This window comes from Lissotriton helveticus, chromosome 7 (assembly GCF_964261635.1).
Source record: "Lissotriton helveticus chromosome 7, aLisHel1.1, whole genome shotgun sequence".
Classification (NCBI taxonomy): Eukaryota; Metazoa; Chordata; class Amphibia; order Caudata; family Salamandridae; genus Lissotriton; species Lissotriton helveticus.
The window spans coordinates 1063397692-1063420461 of NC_136068.1; the positions used below are offsets into that span (position 1 = coordinate 1063397692).

Here is a 22770-nt window from a genome sequence, read left to right on the forward strand (position 1 = left end):
AACAAAGAAGTCCTTCCTTGATTCGAGACACACTTCAATATGTCATGTTTGCCATGGCCGTACACGGCCTCAGATGTAAGGTTATACTTTCGCTCATTTAAAAGTTGAGCAGCTGGCTTGAAGGGTTACGAATATTATGCACAACTTATTAAGACCTTGACCAGAAGCGAATGGGATTTTGTACCGAGAGAAGATACCTGCCATGTGAAGGGATTATCCAGGTTAATTACGCCCTGAAGAAGCCTGTATTGTGGGTGAAACATGTTGGCTGTGCCAAACTGTGTACACTGACACAGAATAAATAAAGAAGCAAAAAAAAATTAAAAAGAGCACAAGGCCTCTCGTATCGTACTTCTTTGTTCCTCGATATTGATATTGATTGTACTCATTGTGAAAACCTTGTCTACTTGCCTCTCTATTTTGGTAAATAGATTGATTAATGAAAGGTCCAATGTTGGTGGCTGGCCTTTAGAGGTGGGCAAGAATCAAGGATTCTAAAAAGGGATTTAAAACTTGAATCTATATAACACATGTAGTGGTGCGGCATAGAGTTCCCTTGCTGCCATTGTCTATCCAGTTTTCATTCTTCAGTCAGGGTCCATATTACTGCGATCTTGAGATCTAGAAGGACTGATTCATGAGCGTCTACTCTGTTTTCCCAAAGTATTATTAAACAATTTAGGAAAGGGATCGTCAGAGCTTTTCCACCTCTCCTGCATCCTCCAGTTCCATGGGACCTTAATACAGTTCTCAGTCAGCTGATGTTGCCTCCTTATGAGCCTACACAGAAAGCAGGTTTAAAACTTGTTTCTTGGAAAACAGCACTTGTCTTAGTTCTAACATCTGCCAGGAGAGTGGGAGAAATTCAAGCATTTTCATCAGAGAGCATTTTTTCCAGTTGATGAAAGTCTGGGTAATTCTCATAACCAACCTTACATTCATTCCAAAGGTAACAACTGACTTTCCCTTTCTTGCCAAACCCATCTTCAACAGATGTACTTTATGCATACCAGCGTATATTTTAGGTTTAAACATTTGGAGTATATTTACCTAACTCTTGGCGTATAAGTAATCATCAGAGATCGAGATTTACAATCTCAGGATGCAAGAAAACGCCATATATCATATGTAGAATTATATGTGACATCTTTCCTACCAGATGGATTAGTGCCACCATAAGGTACATATGGCACTGTGTGTTGTCTAAGAGAATAAAAAATGGCGCTGTTAAATTAATAACAGCGTCCCCAACCGGCACTCCTGTGTGACGATGTCCCTTTTATTAATCTGTTCAATGAACTGTAAACAACTTTGTAGATTCAAACCTTTTGTATTTTAATTCTTCTTCATTGTTGCATCACAATGTTTTCATCAAAAGTAATATTTCACCAATGTTCCTTATCACTTTAAGTTTATTCACATCCATGCGTTGGTACATCTGAAATTCATATATGACTTGTGGATAGCAATTTCCTATGCATTTCGGGACTGGGCCCTTCATCAGGGGAAGTCTTTCAATCTGTAAAACACAAAATTTGACGTGTACTCCAAGGGGCTCCGTGCCTCCACTAGGTAACATACGGGTAAAATGTGCATAAATGACGGATTTAAAAGTTCATGGGCCGTTCAGTGTTTGAAGACGAGTTGACAACCGTGCTGTTAAGGATTATCAATTAATATGCGCGTGTTCGAAAAAATAACCGTTTGTGTATTGTTTGTGTACATTGCGCAAGGGGCAGAAGTGCTCTCGAGTGTTAACGTGAAACAATAAATAACTTGAGTGCAATCCAACTGGCATCGTCGTGTTAAGCTGTCATGCTGGTCCGTCCGAAATAAGCAATGTCCGAAAAAAGCAATGATGGTGCTTTCAGGTGTTGACGTAAATAATAAACGTCAAGTGTGTTAAAACAGCGTAGTCATGTTAACATCCTGTGCTGTTCTATCGAAACCAATGCGGGCACCAACCCATGTGAGTAGGAATAAAAACGTTGTGAAACACTCTCATTGAAGCTACACTAAACAAAAAAACGTGCACTCCCGGTAAATCCATTCTTACCGCATTCCAAAAAAAGTTGCTCATGTAGCCATCAGCCTTCGTGAATGGCAGTGGTGCGTGTTATTGTTTATGTTTATTTAATAAAAGAAATGCAGAGTTGTGAGCGGAAGTGAAAGTCCCAATAGAAATTAGAGGGACTAGTATTCATTCGTGTGTCGGCCATCTTACAATTGTTACTCGGGGAGGAAAACTACCAGTGAACTCCCGGTTGACATGGTGTTTCAAACGTATGTGTTTGTACTGAAGGGTGAAGACACTGGACATTTAAACGTAAACACGGTGGTGTGGCATTAAAAGGAAAGAAAAAAGCAGTATGGTGCATGGATGTACAAGTCTCTATGACAAACTGAAAAGGGTCATGATAGTGTGAATGATGGGGGCGGCCGTGGACTGTAGGTAATGTTACATACAAACAAAAGTACAATCAAGGTGGTTGGTTGCCCAACACTGATAAAGACAACTTAAGCAACTATAGCATAAAGAAATTGCATATAGACTAAAAATTACACCAACATAAACCTTGTATGTTACCCCTAAAATTGGTGAGTGAAACTGGTGCGGTTTAATCATGAAACTCATAGGTTAAAGTATGGTTACAAGAAACAACTGCATTCCAAACGTTCATTGAGGTCCTTTGGTGGCAAGAATCCAGTTTTTTTATCCAATACATTTTGCGCCGTAGTAGTTTTTTCTTGTTGTCAACACCCTATTTTATGGGAACAATCTCCAAGACCAAAAATCTCAACTGACTGACATTGTGTTTGTGGGTGGAGAAATGGGCTGCCATGGGTGCTCTCACTACGTGGTTTCTTATCGTGCTTTTGTTTTCTGTCAATCGCGTTTTTATTTTTTGCTCAGTTTTTCCTACATAGGGAAGCCCACATGGGCATTTCAGCAGGTACACTAGATGTTTTGTGTCGCAGGTGGCATTGGTGAGCAGTTTTATGATTGTGCCTTTGATGGGATGGCTTATGTTGGTGCCCCGGATGATATTGTTGCAGTGACCGCAATTTGAACATGGTATTGTGCCTTTGTATGTGACTCTTTTTGGATGAGGTGTGGCTTCTGGTAAATCTTTAATGTTCCTTGGGCGTTGATACGCAAACAGCGGTGTATAGTTGAAAATGCCATTAAAGTCAGGTTCGTTCTTGATCATTGTCCAATTCTTCAATACGATTTTTTTATCTGGTAGATTCTGGTTGAAATTTTTGATACGAAAACTGGTCTGTTGCTGGTAGCTTCTCTTTGTGAGTCATCAATAGATCTTTACGATTGAGAGCTTCTACTCTTGTAAATGCAGTTTCAAGAATTTGACTTGGATATTTTCTTTCTTTGAACCTTGTGAGCATTCTGTCCTGATTACCCATATATGAGATGGATTGCGTAGAAATTCTTTTCATCCTTAGTAACTGTGAGTATGGTAAGTGTCTTTTTAAGGACATAGGGTGGCAACTGTCAAAATGTAAGGTGTTGTTTCTGTCTGTGGTTTTGGTGTATACATCCGTTTCAATCAAGATTGCCTTGACAGGTAACCAAAACGTCACGAAATGCAATACTGTCCGTATTTACAGAGTGGGTGAATTGAATGTGGTCGTCTATGCTGTTAATGAAGTCAATAAATTCTTTTACTTCTTCGGGGGGACCCTTCCAGATGAGGAAGATATCGTCTATATAGCACCAGTACTTGAAGATCTTGTTGAGCCACCTGGGATTGGTTAAAATGTTGTCTAGTTCTAGGCGGTACATAAAAAGGTTTGCGGAGCTGGGAGCTGCGCAATTGCCCATAGACGTACCCGCCATTTGTAGGAAGAATTCATCGTTCCATTTTAAGTAGCTGTGGTACAGGGTGTATTGGAGCAGTTCAAGCAGAAAAACTTTAAAATCTTGTTTGATGTCGTGATTAATCAAAAATGACTCAATAGCCTCAATTCCTCTATTGTAGGGAATAGATGTATAAAGTGCACATACATCAATGGTGCACAGGTGATCTCCATGCCTGGATCCAGAGTCCTGAAAAAGGTGGCTGAGCAATATACTGCTCACCGAAACGTTCTCCAACATTGATATTTTGTATATATTGACAAGCGACCCTCCCTCTTCCCCAATTAGAGTGTTGTGTAGTTCCTATAAATCTGTATAGGATCTGCATGTTTAGACAACATAAACTGTGGGACTGGTGTTCAGACTGATTCCTGACTACCCCATCGGATATGTTTGCCTGTATACCTGCTATCTCACAGTGCCACTATGGACTCCTCTTACCAAGGAGAGAATAGTTTTTTCCAACTATCGAACATGACAACCCTGACCCCTCAGGGATCGTGGAAACAGAACAGAGCTTTTTGCTCAGTCAATCATGCTCATTTTGTCTCAGAGAGATACACAGAATAAACAATGGGGGACGTTTTCATAGAGTATTTATTGAACCAGCGTCATTCTAGTGTAAAATATGTTTGCAGCAACAACCATATGACAGAAACATGTATATTGGCACAAGCACCTACAGAGTAAATAGATTGTAGAATTCTACCATAGTGCTAAAACAATGAATATATGCAGGCATATAAAGACAGTAATAATGAGTAGTCCTACAATGAAAACCCTAACTAGATGCACCTAAATGTACCTCGCATGTACGTAGCTGTACAGCCAAGAATTACCCTAGGATAAAGCCAGCCCCATTACCTGATGTGAGAGAACAAAGGACCCTGTCTTGGTCTCAAGATGGACACCCTGCCAGCGATGTCAGACCACTGCACGCTGGAGCAAAGATATGGTGCTTATATACCCAAAAGGTACCCTCAGGGGTTCTATCTTGCTGTGTCATGCCGGCCAAGAATGACGATAGGGATGACCCTTATACATAGTTATTATGCAGAAGATGGTAATCCTACTGTGATTCTGAGAAACCTCATGCATAATAAATGAAGCTAATTTTCGGAGAAAACCAGGCAACATTTATGCAGCACCTAACAAGGTAAAAGGTCAGCACAAAAACCTGTTATGTAGTACAATGGTAGGGTAAAAGTAGGTAAAAGGTTAGGTGACTACCCAGGCCTATATTGGGCTATATTGCGAATCATAACAAGAGGCTCATTGTATTTTATTCTCACACTTATGCTTTGAAATCTGAGCCATGATGGACTCTAAAGGGAGTAGGAGAACTTAAGCTTCCACCTCATTGGCTGAAGTTTTGGTTCTTTCAAATGAGTTGGATGTGCTACTAAAGATACTATGTTTCAGGTTGATGGCCTTTTTGCATTGTATACTGTATGCTATATATTTTTTACACTTTTTACTTCTATATTACAGTGACAGGAATTCCCAGCCTGATGACAGGGAATGATTAAAGCATGTGAATATATAAAAGCTATCAATTTTGGAGAAGTGGAGTTACAGGTAAGTAACTAATTCCTTGCATAGCAGGTACACCATCAATATTACTGTGGTTGAATTTTGCCATTTAATAGAAACACTGTCACTAGCGACTGAAATCATATCAAAGCAATGTAAACCTTGATACTGTTACTTAGCATTGACAGGTAGCACTGTGGAACGCTGTCTACAGACTTCAGTGTTGGCTGTATTTATAGCGCTTAGACGCAATATTACTGTTTGGGCTCATATCGCTGACTCAGTCAGTCAGAATATCTTTATTCGACTTATTAAAAGCCATACAAAGAAGAGAAAAAGTTAAAAGAACATTTCATACAAAGTTTTCCTTCCTTTTTCTTCAAAAAAAACAATAATATAAATAGACAGTTTAAAAAAGTATTACAAACGGTTAAAATGATATTACATTCATAAAATGAGTAGAAGTAGTAAAACATTTACTTTAGGGCGAATTTGGGCAGACAGCTTTCACCCTTGAGGCGGCTACCAGAAAATTTGCTATGTAAAAAGTAATGTGGGGATTAGGCAATAATTGTAGAAAGAGCAGGGCCGGTCTCACTTGAGTGAAGCCAGCCTCTTTAAGAATAGGGAACAGATATTTTTTCCTTTGCTCTAAATACAACCCACAAAACATGACAAAATGCATTGTGTCTTGCACAGAGAACTGGTCGCAGCTACAGGGAGGGGCTAATTCCGGCTTCTGCCAACTTTTAAAAGAGCCTAAATAAAAATGTAACAAATTAAATCTAAACTTGGTTAAAAGAAACCTGTGAAAGGGGATTGTAACAAAACTGAGGTAAGGTGCAAGTGAAGATGAGCTAACAAGTAGGCAATGTTCCCTTACTGATGGTTTCGCCAATTCACGTTCCTCACGGCATGCTTCCTTCCTTTCCATAAAAGACTTTTTTACAAAATCGATGTCATGTGCCTTAATGTTCTCAGGGGAGGAAAAAAGCTCCGGACGTCCCAGATCTGAAAATGCCTTAGCCAGATAGGCCAACCATGGGATCTTGTTAAATTTGTCCAGAGACAGAACGTCAGACATAATTTAATGGTTTAAAGGAAGTTCTTCATTCATCCACATTTTCAACCAAAAGATCAGAGGGGCCATGCTCAACGTATCTTACAAAAAATGTAGTCCCACTTCTTTGTGGATTGAATAGGTTGGGGTCGACTGTGGTACAGAAAGCAGGGTTCTAATGAATCTATTCTCTGCTCTCTGGATTAATTCCAAATTGACATGCCCCCACAGAGCGGACCCATATAGAGCAATGGCCACAGATTTGCTCTTATAGATTTTTAACAGAGCTTCCATAGGCCTAGCCCCTAGCCTACCAGCAAAGCCAAGGAGTGCTGATGATGATCTAATTACAGCCAGCCTCTTTGCTCTTACCTGTGGGCCCCAGGTCCCTTTCTGGTCAAACAGTACACCTAAGTAGGGGAATGTAGATACCCTGGAAACGATATCCCCCCTGCAGGTAAATGTTTTATTTCTCTTCTTACTGCACTCTCGCCCCATCACCATTGTATGTGACTTAGTTACGTTTACCTTAAGATCCAATCGCTCCATAAATGAACCGAAGGCATCCAAAAGGTGCTGAAGGCCAACACCCGTGCGAGCGATCAGTACGGCGTCATCCGCATACAGAAGCGCCGGGATTTTGTCAGCTCCTGCATGCGGGACGTCGGCTTCCTGCTCCCCTAGGTGTGCGCCCAGGCCATTGATATAAATGGTGAAGAGCAAGGGGGCTAAATACAGCCTTGCCGTACCCCCTTTAAAGATTTTAAAAGGGGGGTACGTCTTCCACCATTCGTTACACGTACAGCTGCAAAGAGCTCCTGGTGCAGAGTGGCCATGAACGAGACCAAAGCCTCATCAATGCCCATCTCGAGCAAGATGACCCACAACTTTGACCTATTAACCAAGTCAAAAGCCGAGGAGAGATCCATGAATGCAAGAAACACGGACCCCTCCTTGGCCACGGTATATTTGGAGATAAGCAAGTACAAGTTAACGCACTGTTCAATGGTCCCTTTTCTTTCTCTAAAACCATATTGTATCTCGGACAACCCGCCACAGCTCTCAACATTTTCCCTCAATCTAGATAGGAGGACTCTACCTAAGATTTTTACAGATGAGTCCAAGAGGGATATAGGCCTATAACAGGCGGGATCATCCCGCTGGCCTTTATTTTTAAAAATAGGGACGATGGTAGATGTAGCCCATGAGGCAGGTGCTGGGTTGCCATTAACTGTGTTAAACACGTTTGCCAATACCTCTGCCCACAGTTTTGGTGAATACATGAAAAAGTCAGCAGGGACGCCGTCAGGACCGGGTGCCTTGTGCTTTGTAGTAGCCAGGATTGCTTTTTCCACTTCTTGGTGGTTGAAAAGAATAGGACGGGCGGCTGCAGTAACCAACGGGGCACCTTTAATTGCTTCGTCATTATCCCCATAAACATTTTTAAAATGAAACAACCATTTTTCATCGGGGATAACGCAGTCCATGGGTTCATTATTATCGTCTGAGAAGAAGGGCTGTTTAATAATCTCCCAAAATTTCCTACTGTCCTTCAGCACTGCCGCTGAGAGGAGATTTTCCCACGCTTCACGTTTGATGGTGTCCTTTCGTTTCTTTATGGCTAGCTTATAGATTTTCCTTAGTCTTGTAATCTCATCTTTTACCCTAGGAGTATTTTTAGAGCTGCCAGCAATGATCTGTGAGCATTAGAACATGCTGAGTCAAACCAGCGCTTGTTTCCTGGGGTTCCTTTTTTTGACTTAGCTAAAAGATAATTCAATTCAATTCAATTCAATTCAATTAATTTATATAGCGCGCTACATACCCAGAGGGTCTCAAGGCGCTTGAAGAAGGGTGGGGGATTACTTGTCGAATATCCAGGTTTTAAGTTGCTTTCTGAATGCTAGGTGGTTCTGAGTGAGGCGAAGGTGAGTGGGAAGTGAGTTCCAGGTTTTAGCCGCCAGGTAGGAGAAGGATCTTCCTCCCATGGTGGTTTTGTTGATGCGAGGTACAGCAGCAAGGGCTTGGTTGGGGGAGCGTAGCTGGCGGGAGGGGGTGTAGAAGGAAAGTCGTGTGTTGAGGCATTCGGGTCCAAGTTCGTAAAGTGCTTTGTGTGCGTGGGTTAGGAGGCGGAATGTTATCCTCTTATGGACGGGGAGCCAGTGGAGGTTTTTCAGGTGGCCAGAAATGTGGTCTTTACGCGGGATGTCTAGTATGAGTCTGGCTGATGCGTTCTGGATGCGTTGGAGTTTTTTCTGAAGTTTTGCGGTGGTACCGGCGTATAGGGTGTTTCCGTAGTCCAGGCGGCTTGTAACCAGTGCGTGGGTGACCGTTTTCTAGTTTCGGTGGGGATCCAGCGAAATGTTTTTTTGAGCATGCGAAGAATGTTGAAGCAAGATGATGAAACGGCGTTGACTTGTCTAGTCATTGAGAGTGAGGAGTCCAGGATGACGCCCAGGTTCCGTGCGTGGTCCGTCGGGATGGGTGCTTTTCCAAGGGCCTCTGGCCACCAAGAGTCGTCCCAGGCGGAGGGGGAGGTACCTAAGATAAGGACTTCTGTTTTGTCTGAATTCAAGTCAAGTCAAGTCAATTAATTTATATAGCGCGCTACATACCCTGAGGGTCTCAAGGCGCTTGAAGAAGGGTGGGGAATTACATGTCGAATATCCAGGTTTTAAGTTGCTTTCTGAATGTTAGGTGGTTCTGAGTGAGGCGAAGGTGAATGGGAAGTGAGTTCCAGGTGTTAGCCGCCAGGTAGGAGAAGGATCTTCCTCCCATGGTGGTTTTGTTGATGCGAGGTACAGCAGCAAGGGCTTGGTTGGAAGAGCGAAGCTGGCGGGAGGGGGTGTAGAAGGAAAGTCGTGTGTTGAGGCATTCGGGTCCAAGTTCGTAAAGTGCTTTGTGTGCGTGGGTTAGGAGGCGGAATGTTATCCTCTTATTGACGGGGAGCCAGTGGAGGTTTTTCAGGTGACCCGAAATGTGGTCTTTATGCGGGATGTCTAGTATGAGTCTGGCTGATGCGTTCTGGATGCGTTGGAGTTTTTTCTGAAGTTTTGCGGTGGTACCGGCGTATAGGGTGTTTCCGTAGTCCAGGCGGCTTGTAACCAGTGCGTGGGTGACCGTTTTCCTAGTTTCGGTGGGGATCCAGCGAAACGTTTTTTTGAGCATGCGAAGAATGTTGAAGCAAGATGATGAAACGGCGTTGACTTGTCTGGTCATCGAGAGTGAGGAGTCCAGGATGACGCCCAGGTTCCGTGCTTGGTTCGTCGGGATGGGTGCTTTTCCAAGGACACCTGGCCACATATTACCTCAAATGCCTCTACAATTTCTTGGCCCTGCGCACAAGGATTTTTACAGATCTCGACCCGGTCCTTAATCTTAAAAAAATTTCTGCATAAAATTTTTCCGGGATCACTTTAGCCCATTTCACTCGCCTATCTTGGTCAGTAGTCCTCAGGGGGTGAACGAGCTTTACTATTATTGGGGATGTTCCCATATGGGCTCCCCAAACCACTTCGAGTACTACCGGGTTATGATCACTAAGGTGTGTTTGTACTATACGATAGTCCATAACCCGGTTTAAAATACCTTGGGAAACAAAAATATAATCTATTATTGTACCTTGGTGGGCACCAATAAAAGTTGGCAGTTTAGGGCCGCCATCTGGTTCGTGCAAGTCGAAGTTAGCGAGAAATTCTTCTAACTCCTCCCCCTCAGTAGTATGTTCAAAGTGGGGTCCCTCTAGTCCTTCAGCCCCGTCATCACTACCTCCCCTACAGGCTAGGTTACATGGGTGGATATTAAAATCGCCCAATAAAATATACTCTAAGTCACACTTGATATTCTGGCTTACTGATTTTAAAATACTATCTAGATTGGTGACGTTACAACCTCTATGGACACTGTTCCCTGAGTTGTAAAAGTTTATATATATAGTCCTGCTAGTGTTGTTAATCACTCTTTCTACCATTAAGATATTATGGGAATCGGTGCTAATCTGCCTACAACTTCCCTTCAAGTCTAGGGAGAACAGGATTAAAAGGCCTCCCTTAGCTCTCCCCATACGGCTGGGAACAGCTGCTTTAGTAAAGCTAGTAAACCCATCCCACCAAAGGTTGGCGGATGTGTCCCAGGTTTCCTGGAGAGCGATAATATGGTGGCCTAAAACAAAACTTGACCATGCCTTATCCTGTCGTTTGGCATTTAGACCCGCTATGTTCCAGCTTATCATCTTGCAAGAATCTATAGATTTCTTAGGTTCTGGGTACCGCACCGATGCCCCTTCAGCTGCTCGTAACAATTGGGTCCCCTCATTAATTCCCACTTTCAAAAGGTTCTGCGAGTTATCACTGACAAGGCTCTGATTTGCACAGTGCTCGAGCAGATTTGGTTTGGGAAGATGTTCGTATTTTGATATAACTTGGCCTTCTTGCACTGTCTGATAGGTGGACTCACTGGGATCTAAGCCATTGATATATTGTCTGCTCTTGGCTGATGGCAAGTTCAAAGCATCTTTTACCAATTCAATGTCCTCCGTGTGTCAGTCGCAGTCATTTAAATTGGATAAAACTCCATACCTATTTCCCATTCCAAGTCCCCAGTCAAAAGGGGTAGCCACCTGGACCCATCCACTAGCTGTCGTATTCCACATGGGTCGTGGGGTATTTGGACGCATCAGGGGCTGTTCATTTCCTATCCGAGGTATAAACCCATTTCCCTGACCTCTGTGATCATATCCCGGGGTGCTTAGTCCCCATCCATTTATAATGGGCCCGTTTAACATTGGTGTTCTGGCTGTTGGCTCAATCGAATAGTTACATTTTCCTGCCCCAAGACTAATCATAGGGTGAAAACGGTCATTATTATATCTGGGTCTAGTGTCCCCTCCCCAGCTAGTGGCTTTTATATATCTCCTAGGTCTAGGGATATTGGGGAAGGTAGCGATCTGGGTCTCACTATAGAAAAATTTCAGGGTAAGGGGGATTTTAGAGCCACTTCGTCGTTGAGGGGGAAAGATGTTGGACAGGATGTTTGGGAGTACATCTGCGTTGGCAAAATTTAATATTACGCAGTCCTCCTTAACCTTTTTTGGCTTGTTCCCAATCCATGGTACCCTCCTTGTCATTACAATCTCCCCTGCTAGTTGGTCAAACCCTTGGTATGCCATACGCATATTATTAGTGAGCCAGTATAAAGCTTTATCCTTTAGACCCTGATTAGATTCTATTTTATCATGTGATAGAACAGGGACGTTTGCCAATACAAGTACTACTGGTGAGGCTTCCATAATGAATTGTGATGAGTCATCCCCTTGTTGTACTGGTGCTGACACGACAGATGGTACAGTGGGGGACTCTCTCACTACTTCCTGGCTAGGTGCAGATGGTGGTAGCTGCCCTAGCGGAATAGACTGTATTTGGCCTTCCGTAGGTCCCATGACCGCACCAGTGGCCTCCACATCTGTGGCCACCGGTTTTGTGACAAAAGTAACTAGGTTCTCCACCTCTTCAGCCAACTTGCTTTGTGACCCACCCAACTTTTTCACCTCAGCAGTTAATTTGTCTAATTTCCCAATCAATGGCTTAATGATAGTCCTGATTTTCATGTCTATCATATCTTGGATCCTATTGAATAGGTCGTCATCGATGATGTGTCTTGACTCAGCGTCAACATCAAACTCCACTTTTTTCCCTTCACGCCTAGGTGGTGTGGCCGGCTTTTTTCTTCCTTGATGTTTCCCCCCACATTTTGTCTGAGATTTTCTACAGGTTCTCATGGCCCGTACTACAGGTAGGGGGGGCGATAGAACTTCGTCGACCGTATCTATCTGTTGATCCGAGTCGGACACTACATTTGCTGACCGGTCCACTAGCGGATCTGAGTCTTCATCATCATTGCCAATGTCTTGAGAATTAGAATCTGGTATATATATAGAAGGATTTAGTAATGGTGTATCAGACATTAATGTATTTGAGGATGGACTTGCTGGGAGCAAAGTTGGTGATTGGCTCAAACCTAGGGATTGCCTTCTTTCATTGTTAATCTTACTGACCACTTGTACTAAATAAGAGTCTAAAGTGTTAAGTGGCTCTGTAACTGCAGGTACCAGTTTTTTAGGCATGTTTACAACCGGTTTGGGATGCTATCAAGAGTCTGAATGGTACTCAGGGAGTTAGCTCCGGAGATATTACACAATGCTAACAAGACGAGGGAATGTAGCAACCATGCAACAGTAAGCAGTTTCTTGCTCCATCCAAATCGTGAGCCAAATGCAACCGGTGTCTCGGGTTCAAAGATGTTCGTTAACGCTGTACAGCAATAATGCACGATGATTTGATACAACGGGTACAGTACCTTGTCTGGTCAAATGATGGAAATATCAGGGGGCTAGCCTTGCCTGGCCTTCTCGGTCCTCTGAGGGCCACAGAGGGCCCGCCCTTTGCCGGGCTTAGCCTGGGCGCTCCCGCGCGCGACTCACGGGGCGAGAGGCGTTCCTCTCTTTTCAGGCGCCTCCGGGCGCAGAGGTGGCGTCAGGGACGCGACTCAGCCGCCGGGGCACCTGGGAGGTGTAGTGTTTGACCCCCGGTGGCTGCAGGCAAAGTGGCGGTGCAAGCGCGATGGCCGTTCCCCTCACCGCGTCTCCCTCGCTTGTGGGGCAAGGCGAAGCAAGAAGAAACAGCAGCCGTTCCCCTCACGGCAGGTAGGGCAAAGATTCCAGCGTCCCATAGAGCGCTCGGCGCTCCTCTCTTTTCAGGCGCCTCCGGGCGCAGAGGTGGCGTCAGGGACGCGACTCAGCCGCCGGGGCACCTGGGAGGTGTAGTGTTTGACCCCCGGTGTCTGCAGGCAAAGTGGCGGTGCAAGCGCGATGGCCGTTCCCCTCACGGCGTCTCCCTCGCTTGTGGGGCAAGGCGAAGCAAGAAGAAACAGCAGCCGTTCCCCTCACGGCAGGTAGGGCAAAGATTCCAGCGTCCCATAGAGCGCTCGGCGCTCCTCTCTTTTCAGGCGCCTCCGGGCGCAGAGGTGGCGTCAGGGACGCGACTCATCCGCCGGGGCACCTGGGAGGTGTCGTGTTTGACCCCCGGTGGCTGCAGGCAAAGTGGCGGTGCAAGCGCGATGGCCGTTCCCCTCACGGCGTCTCCCTCGCTTGTGGGGCAAGGCGAAGCAAGAAGAAACAGCAGCCGTTCCCCTCACGGCAGGTAGGGCAAAGATTCCAGCGTCCCATAGAGCGCTCGGCGCTACTCTCTTTTCAGGCGCCTCCGGGCGCAGAGGTGGCGTCAGGGACGCGACTCAGCCGCCGGGGCACCTGGGAGGTGTAGTGTTTGACCCCCGGTGGCTGCAGGCAAAGTGGCGGTGCAAGCGCGATGGTCGTTCCCCTCACGGCGTCTCCCTCGCTTGTGGGGCAAGGCGAAGCAAGAAGAAACAGCAGCCGTTCCCCTCACGGCAGGTAGGGCAAAGATTCCAGCGTCCCATAGAGCGCTCGGCGCTACTCTCTTTTCAGGCGCCTCCGGGCGCAGAGGTGGCGTCAGGGACGCGACTCAGCCGCCGGGGCACCTGGGAGGTGTAGTGTTTGACCCCCGGTGGCTGCAGGCAAAGTGGCGGTGTAAGCGTGATGGCCGTTCCCCTCACGGCGTCTCCCTCGCTTGTGGGGCAAGGCGAAGCAAGAAGAAACAGCAGCCGTTCCCCTCACGGCAGGTAGGGCAAAGATTCCAGCGTCCCCTCACAAGCTGACTCACAAGGTGGCAAAGGCTTCTATTTTATGTCTACTAAAGTTATTTTCTTTTGTAAAGTCAAACGCTGACTAGACATCAATATTACTAGCTGGTTTTACTATGTAAAATTTATTCTGAGTATCTAGCTTACATCACTTGCTTGAGTAAAGTGGACTCCTGCACCTCGCTATGCTGAGAGTAAGGTGCTAAAGAGAAGTAATTGGTTATCCAATTTTGGGTCTAATAATTCTGGAGCCCCATAACACCAATGGTAAACAACTTCAGTTATCACGGTTGGAGCTCAATAACCCCTGATGTCTCTGGAACCCCAGGAGCCGGATTGTCACACTTCTATTGAAAGATTTTCAATCATTTAAATGTGGATTGTACAGATACTACCGTGGCTACTAATAAGTCCCTTTAATAATAAAACAAGCACTTATCAAAGTTAGCTGCTTTAGCGGGTTGTTAAACAAATCAGAGATTAAAATCAATAAGAAAGGTACAAATCTCAGGATAAATGTCACATTAAGAAAAGTGCATGCCCCCTACTGGACGAGATTTTTTATTGGCAATGACTAGCAGTGCATATGAGACCTAAGCTTGATGAGCTATTCCAAATCAGAAAGCACACTTCATTCCATCCTTGGAATTTGTGAGCACTTACCTTGCACTCACATCCCATCTGGTACCGCTGGTTCAAATTCTTCTTTTGAGTTGTGCTCAGAGAGTCCCAGGTATAGATGAAGTCACAGAGTGTGATGTGCATCTTCCCTTCACCTTCTGACTTTCCTGTGTGGCGAAAAGACCGAGATGGGACTCACATTATTAAAGAACACATTCTGCACATTTGTACATTTTCCTAGTGAAGGTCCAAAGCTTATTACACGTGAATGGCAGTGACTCAGTGTTCAATTGTTCAAATTCTTCATTGCTACATCTTAAATTCAGAGCACTTTTAAATTCAGAGCTCTGAATGGTGCTGCTGCCCTCGCCACCAAATGCCATTTTTGGCATCTTGACTCTCTAAAGGGCCTGAAACAGGGCCACCGACATTAGACATTATGTTATTCAGTTTGTTTTCTGCATAGTTATGGAAACCATACTTGGCCTATAATCCATGATCTGCTGTTTCAGATTTCAACATGAATATTGTTTCTAGCTCAAACGGAGCAAGAGTTACTAAATATGTGCCACAGTAGTGCAGTGGAAGACCAATTAAAATGGATTATTGGTTACCTTTTAGTTGATGATTGCTGCATTGAGGTTTTAAACTGGTACTAAAGAGGTGAAACATTTCTCTAGATGGTATTAGTGTGTGTTAAAATGACTAAATAGTCAATCGCCTCACAATTCCAGTGGCCCTGCCTTTGAGGTGCGTCTTCATCTTCAATGTGGGATGTATCTCAGGACAGCAGAGCAAGTGTGGAAAGTTTAAGATATCTCAGGATCCATAAACATTGTTGAAGGTGTGAAAGAGAGAAGATAATACACGTGTGAGATATCACACGGTCCCAGGGACCATGTTAAATAAGTGAGAAATTAAAGGCCATAGAAAATGTTCTAATAAGTCATTGCAAGGCCTCGCCTAAGGCTCCCCTTATGTTGTTGAATGTACTGTCTGTACCCTTTGCCACATTAATAGAATTCCCTTTACCTGACAATATCATGCCGTTATTAACTGCTGTTGTGTATTGTTATGTTATGTTAATTACATTTATACAGCGCACGTATACCCTTAGGTGTCTTGGCGCTTCCAGTGCTACATACTGCACTATGGACTACTTCTTCTAAAAAAGCTGGATCTTCAGGTGTTTTCTGAACTCAAAAAGAATGGTTCAGAGAGGGGCAGCATGACTTGTCAATGGTACTCATATGCAAGATTAGTGTAAAATCACATATGCGTGAAGTGGTGTCTCTAAAGGGTGGGGGTGGGGCAGTTGGGAACTGTGTCATTGTATATTTATCCATGTCCCTTTTGTCACTACCACCACAACTGCTGAATGTACCAGGATGCAACACGGAAAAATACATCTGCATGCATTAATTTGTCCAACCACCATTCATTGCAAAGCAGTGTAGTTTGCTCAAATATTTATATTGGGCTTTGTATGTATTTATCTATATCTAAATACACAATTTAGATATATATATATTCACTGAAAAAAACAAAGGTTAAAGTGACGTTACAGTTGGGTTAAAATTTCAGTGCCAACATAACGTTTTATACTCGAACAAATGCTGAAATTCATCAGTTATAGTTATCTCTGGTAACTAAAACTTTTGCCTCCAGCTTGCGGCCAGGACCTGCGACTAACCCCCTGTGGACAACTTTCCCCCTGCCGGGCCCCCTGCCGGAGAAGGAGAGGGTCACGTGGCCCCCTGCCCCAAGCTACTATTGCCCCAGATATCCCATCCCAGAACCTTTTGATTTAAAAAAAAGGGAGGGACAGCACACAGCCCTCCTCGCCAAGCCTGTAGTGGCTCCTGAACCCCATCCCACAAGGCCTTCTATTTAGGTCTTGCCTGGCGTTGCAGCGCAAAGCGCTGCTCGCTAGGCGAGATATTTTGTAGGAGAGTAGAGAAGGGGGCTTGAAGCCCCACCCCTCATTTTCATTGGCTGGCGTCACTATTTATGCTAAACGGTGGCCTGCCATTGGAAATGGGGGGTTTATGATGACGCCCAGATCCGCCCTGGGGCGTCTGCTATGCTGCTGTCGCAAAGCACTTTCTTATCTTTATGGGGCCATGTGTTTCTAATTAGAAACACATGGCCCCATAAAGACAAGAGATCGATGCTTGTTAACTTTTTATTCCCCTGGTACTTATGCAGAGCTGAGGTTCCCCGAGGCGCAGAGTTTCAGCCTTCCCGCCAGGTGCCCGCGGCCAATGCTTGTTTTTATTCCCCTGGTACTTGCGCAGAGCAGTTTCAGCCTTCCCGCCAGGTGCCCACCCTGCCCCTCCTCAGCTCTGGAAGCCTTCAAGTAACTTTTAAAACAAACAAAATCCTTATTTTTTTCAGTGCCGAGTTTCAGTCTTCCCGCCAGGTGCCCGCAGCCAATGCTTGTTTTTATTCCCCTGGTACTTGCGCAGAGCGGAGTTTCCCCGAGGCGACGAGTTTCAGCCTTCCCGCCAGGTGTCTGCGCTGCCCCACCTCAGCTCTGGAAGCCTTCAAGTAACTTTTAAAACAAACAAAGTAAGAGAGATTTTTTCAGCTGTGTCCAGTATGATGTTGGTGCTTATGCCCGGCTTTGTTTTTCCACGCGCTTAAAGGGATGTATATGCGGGGGGTTGAAGGGAGAGGGTCGCGAGCAAGAGTCTTGACTTGCTTACTAGGTTGCATTTCTGGTCATTCATGTTGTTTATCTTCCTAGTGTTTGGGGGCAGTTTCTAACGTGCTATTGGTTATTTTCATAAAAATGGATTTCCGGATGTTGTAAAGTTTTCTTAACTCCACCACTGAAATAGCCGTACCGGTGGGAACCTTACTATAACGTTTTAAATTGTATTTGTTATCCGGCGGGTGTCCCGTGGGATGCCTTGATCATCCTCCCGTCGAAGCAAAGACAGGGGAACCCTACTCACAACGAAACCAGGGTACTAATTATATATGGGGAAACAGTGGTTCCTGTGGATAATAGAAAATGACTTAAGCAATAAATATGCACAATCGCAATAAACATGTAAAGGCACTGGTAATGTCAGTGGGCAAGAAAACCTTCTACACAGTTTATTCAATGTAATATTTTATAAAACAGTGAATAGTATATACACTTCTTTAAGTCAAAAGTGCAAATGTTTGTGCATTGTGTCCCCAAGTGAAAATTGGAACCAAAAAGTGACTGTGCAAGGTGAATAATTTTGTAAATGGTTTCCATAAGTCGTAAGAAGCGACCATTCATATACACTTTTTCAACAGCATACGTATACAATGATACAAGCTGGGTAATGGTACGTTCTGTGAGCTTGTCGACGGCGTTTCGACCCTTCTATCAATGTGGGGTCTCCTCAGGACTAACGATGTAGGGACATCTAAAATAAATTGCAGAAACCATAAGACCCATGTGCCGGCACAGATGCGAGAAACCATAGCGAAGGACTTTAATTGAAGGTGGTTACCTCGATTGTAAAAAGAGCGCAGCCTTAGTGAACGTGATGTGCCAAGGTGAAAAGTGAAAATAAGGACTCACGTAAGGACCCGGCCGGGTTCTGCAGTGACGGGTTCAAAAAGGAAAGGCAAATGATCGCTACTTGTAATTGTATGCAGCTTACAGATTCAGGTAGATACAGTGTGAGGCGAAGCACTGGCTTAGTTTAAGCAATTACAGTATGTGGGTGGATAAAAGTTGCCTCAGGGTGAGGCAAGGCAGCCTCTTAACCGCATGCGCGCTAGCGGTTTTCCCGCTGCGCGCTGCGTTTTTTAAAAAGCCGCGTTACATGACGAGCTGAGCTCCTCATGAGCGTGCGAGCGGCACAACTCATGACGAGCTCAGCTCATCATGAGCTCGGAAGGGGTTAAGAATGTAAGTAGGCCGATGGGCTCTTCATATGATTAGCTACAGCCGTAGTGATACCCTTCCCCATGTGGAGCTGTGTGTAATGACCGTTTCCTTTGTGGTGCTCTGCACAATGACAGTGCACTTTGGATTGCTGCAAGATGAAAGAGTAGTGAGAATGAATCTCTGATGGATAGTGTGAGGAGGGGAGGGGGGATGGAAAAGGGGGGAGAAAATGGGGGAGGGAGGGGCGGGAAGGGGAGTGCGGACTACAGTGTTCTTTCAGAACTTACTTGGGAAAATGACGAGAGGACAGTTCTCGACAATTTACGCTGCAGCTGCTTGGATCTGCTGCAGCCTAGCCGCGCTAGTAGGCTCTGGGTGCGATGACACCAAGCGATGGCTGTGCGCTCCGTTTTATGTGAAAGTTCCCGCATTGCTGATCCGCGAGTCGGTAGGTAGCTGGGCAGAGTACCATCTCACCGTGCAATCCGGTGATGGGTATACCCCACCCCAGAACGTCTATGTCGGTATGGGCTACGGGTGGAGGCGTCATGCGAGAGATGCTGCACTCCAACAGCAGACTTCGTACTTTTGCCGTGGCTATGTCCGGGAATATACACATACTGGGTAGACATTTTCACGGAACTGAGTAGAATAGTTGAGGTGACGCTGGATCCAGACCCCGCGGTGGCACTCCTGGGATACTCCAAAAAGCTACGTAAGGCTGCGCATAGACTGGTGGGCATGGGCACGCTCATAGCTAAGCGGTTGGTGGCGCAGTGTTGGATGAGGGGGCCGACACCCACGGCGGTTAAGCGTTGGTCGCATGATGTGCTGTATTGTTGCACGCAGTCGGAAAACTACAATGAACTGCTTCCGCCACGTAGCCGCCCAAAACATTTTTGGGGTCTATTTATGGCACAGATGCACAGTGGCAGGAAGGAGGCAGAGCCTGCAAGGGAGGACCACCAAGGTGTGGCTGAAACGTGACATACTGTCTACTCGTTCTACAATACACATATTGTAGAAACTATTTGTAAACGTTACATCTGTCACAGAATGCCGTGTGGCTGAATCATGCTCACATTCTATGCAAGGTCATTCCTAAGCAAAACATGCATTTACCTTGATGTGGGAGTTGTGTTTTGCATAGCATTGTTACTACAGAACATAACAGAGTATACAACATGAGAAGTATATCTAGAACTGCATGAAGAATATACAGAGTAGCATTTGATATCTCTAATAAAATAAAATAGTGGTGTCAACATGGCTGGCCTAAGGGTGTTAACCGGCCCTTATTAGTAATTGCTGCATAGGCACTTTGAACACTAGTTTCGAAATGTGTCGCACAGAACTTTCACCCACATTCCAACTGCCAAAAACATATGCTGCCTGTATCAGTTGCACCTATGGGAGCCATCAAACACCAGACCTTCCAAAACGCCTGTTCAGGTCTTTTTTCAGTTTCCATAGTATGCGGGCACCGATCACTGGATCGCATGGTGAGACAGTACTCTACCCAGCTACCTGCCGACTCGCGGATCAGAAGGCGGGAACTTTCACATAAAACAGAGTGCACAGCCATCGCTCGGTGACATCGCACCCAGAGCCTACTAGCGCGGCTAGGCTAAAGCAGATCCTGGCAGCTGCAGCGTAAATGGTGGAGATCTGTCCGCTCGTCATTTTCCCAAGTAAGTTCTGAAAGCACACCATAATCCGCACTCCCCTTCCCGCCCCTTCCCTTTTCCTCCCTTTTCCACCCCCCTCCCCTCCTCACTTCATCCATCAGAATTTCATTCTCAGTGCTCTTTTATCTTGCAGCAATCCAAAGTGCACTATCATTGTGCAGATCACCACGAAGGAAACGGTCATTACACACAGCTCCACACGGGGAAGTGTATCGCTACGGCTGTAGCGAATCATATGAAGAGCCCATCGGCCTACTTACATCCTTAAGAGCCTGCCTTGCCCCACCCTGAGGTAACTTTTATCCACCCACATACTGTAATTGCTTAAACTAAGCCAGTGCTTCGCCTCACACTGTATCTACCGGAATCTGTAAGCTGCATACAATTACAAGTAGTGATCATTTGCCTGTCCTTTTTTAACTCATCACTGTAGAACCTGGCCAGGTCTTCAAGTGAGTCCTTAACTTCACTTTTCACCTTGGCACATCACGTTCACTAAGGCTGCGCTCTTTTTACAATCCAGGTAACCACCTTCAATTAAATTCCTTCGCTATAGTTTCCCGCATCTTTGCTGGTAAATGGGCCTTTTACTTTCTTTAATTTATGTTAGATGTCCCTACATCGTTAGTCCTGAGGAGACCCCACATTGATAGAAGGGTTGAAACGCCAGGACAAGCACACAGAACGGACCATTACCCAGCTTGTATTATTGTATACCTATGCTGTTGAAAAAATGTATATGAATGGTTGCTTCTTACAACTTATGGAAAACATTTACAAAATTATTCACCTTGTACAGTCACTTTTTGGTTCCAGTTTTCACTGGGGGACACAATGCACAAACATTTGCGCTTTTGACTTAGAGAAGTGTATATACTATTCACTGTTTTTTATAAAATATTACATTGAGCAAATTGTGTAGAAGTTTTTCTTACCCTCTGACATTACCAGGTCCTTTACATGTTTATTGTGATTGTGCATATTTATTTCTTAAGTCATTTTCTATTATCCATTTATCGTCCTCCCAACACCACAGAGGGGGCTGCTATTGGCTCGGCACCCCACGTGTGGGACGGCCATGTCTTTTATTGAGCAGCGGTGTGCTTGAGTTAGTCCTGCCGGGGGGTATGGTTACTGACGGCAGTTAGTTGCTGCTCTAGTTTTATTACCTTGATGCACCGCGTGTGGAGGTGGGCCCAACGTACCCTGGCAGATGGCTACTTTAACACTTTAAGGGGACTTTAACACCTCCCCTTGCTTCCAAAGACTGCACCTCTTGCTGGAGCCCGACAGCTGCAGCCCAACTTTCCAGTGCAGTACCATGTGCGGTGAGCCTGTGCCGTTATGGCCTACTGAAAGATGTTTTTATCCAATTTTACCTGTTAAGGGTTCACTGCTTTCTGCACTGTAGATTTAACCCGATATTACCAGGGACCCTTGGTTATGTTGTGGACTGCCACATTGTTTGTATTTTGATTGCTTCTCAGTCGTTATTCTAAGCTTCCCATACATTTCTTTTGTCCACAAACTGTACCCTCATATCGAAGCTGGCATTCATTTGGTCAGTAATTCTGGTCTTGGTGCTCACCCAGGCGCATTCCATGACTTGAACTAATCGACCGACATTAGCTTTCTAATTTAAGTCTTCGTAAGAAATCAGGCTGATCTGGTTACATTCTCCGCTTTCCTGCTGTTGCTTGTACCGGACGGGCATTGGATCTAGATCAAGAGAAGCCTTCATGACACCGGATCTAGCCCTTGTTGTGAGAAGTTCTTTACGACTGGGAAATGTCACTTCACCTCCGACTAAACAAGGATAGTTTGCACAGTGAAATGTGTGATATAACTGAATCATCAGATATCCAGGCAAGCATAAGGACTGACATCTTTGTCTAAGCTTCCAACTTTAAGTAAGCTGAGAAAGGAAAGTAACTTCAAAGTGGCACGCTTGAATTTTCTTAGAAAAGGACATGCTGCCATTTGAACTCGGTTCTTGGAACTGGCGGCACACTAAAAGTTGAAATAGTATATGATAATAGTTTGACATACTCTACTTAGGCCTTTCTTTTATTATATTTATGATTTAAGACGCATAAGGCAGTCTTATTTTTGCGCTATTTATGCACTAGAAACATATCTATATATGCACAAGAAACATCTATAAATGTAAGTGCCGACGGGCAGAGAGAAGGGGTCGCAAGAACTGGGCACCATTGACGCCATGGCCTAATAGCAGGTGGAGATAAAGGCACAGCTTCCCGACTATGCGACTGAGGGCTTGGGTATGAGTTAAAAAAAAACTTTAAACAGCGTACCGGGGCAAGCTAACTCCCTTTCCCCCGTGCTAGATTAGGTAATCTTGTATTTAGTGTGATGATGTATTTTACGTGGAGCTGGTCAT

At 45.0% G+C, this 22770-nt stretch overlaps 1 protein-coding gene and 1 long non-coding RNA gene across 3 annotated transcripts in view; one reads left to right on the plus strand and one right to left on the minus strand.

Annotated features, from left to right (window-relative positions):
- Nucleotides 1–22770, minus strand: part of TIMP2 (TIMP metallopeptidase inhibitor 2) — a 217803-nt gene that overhangs the window by 36529 nt on the left and 158504 nt on the right. For both annotated transcript variants that reach the window (XM_078653956.1, XM_078653957.1), the window contains exon 4: nt 14847–14971. In XM_078653956.1, the coding sequence (XP_078510082.1) occupies nt 14847–14971 (125 nt within the window). The remainder of the gene's footprint in view (nt 1–14846; nt 14972–22770) is intronic.
- The window catches only part of LOC144769772 (uncharacterized), a 39390-nt gene continuing 33830 nt past the window's right edge, over nt 17211–22770 (plus strand). The window contains exon 1 of the long non-coding RNA XR_013598752.1: nt 17211–17375. This is a non-coding gene — a long non-coding RNA (uncharacterized LOC144769772). The remainder of the gene's footprint in view (nt 17376–22770) is intronic.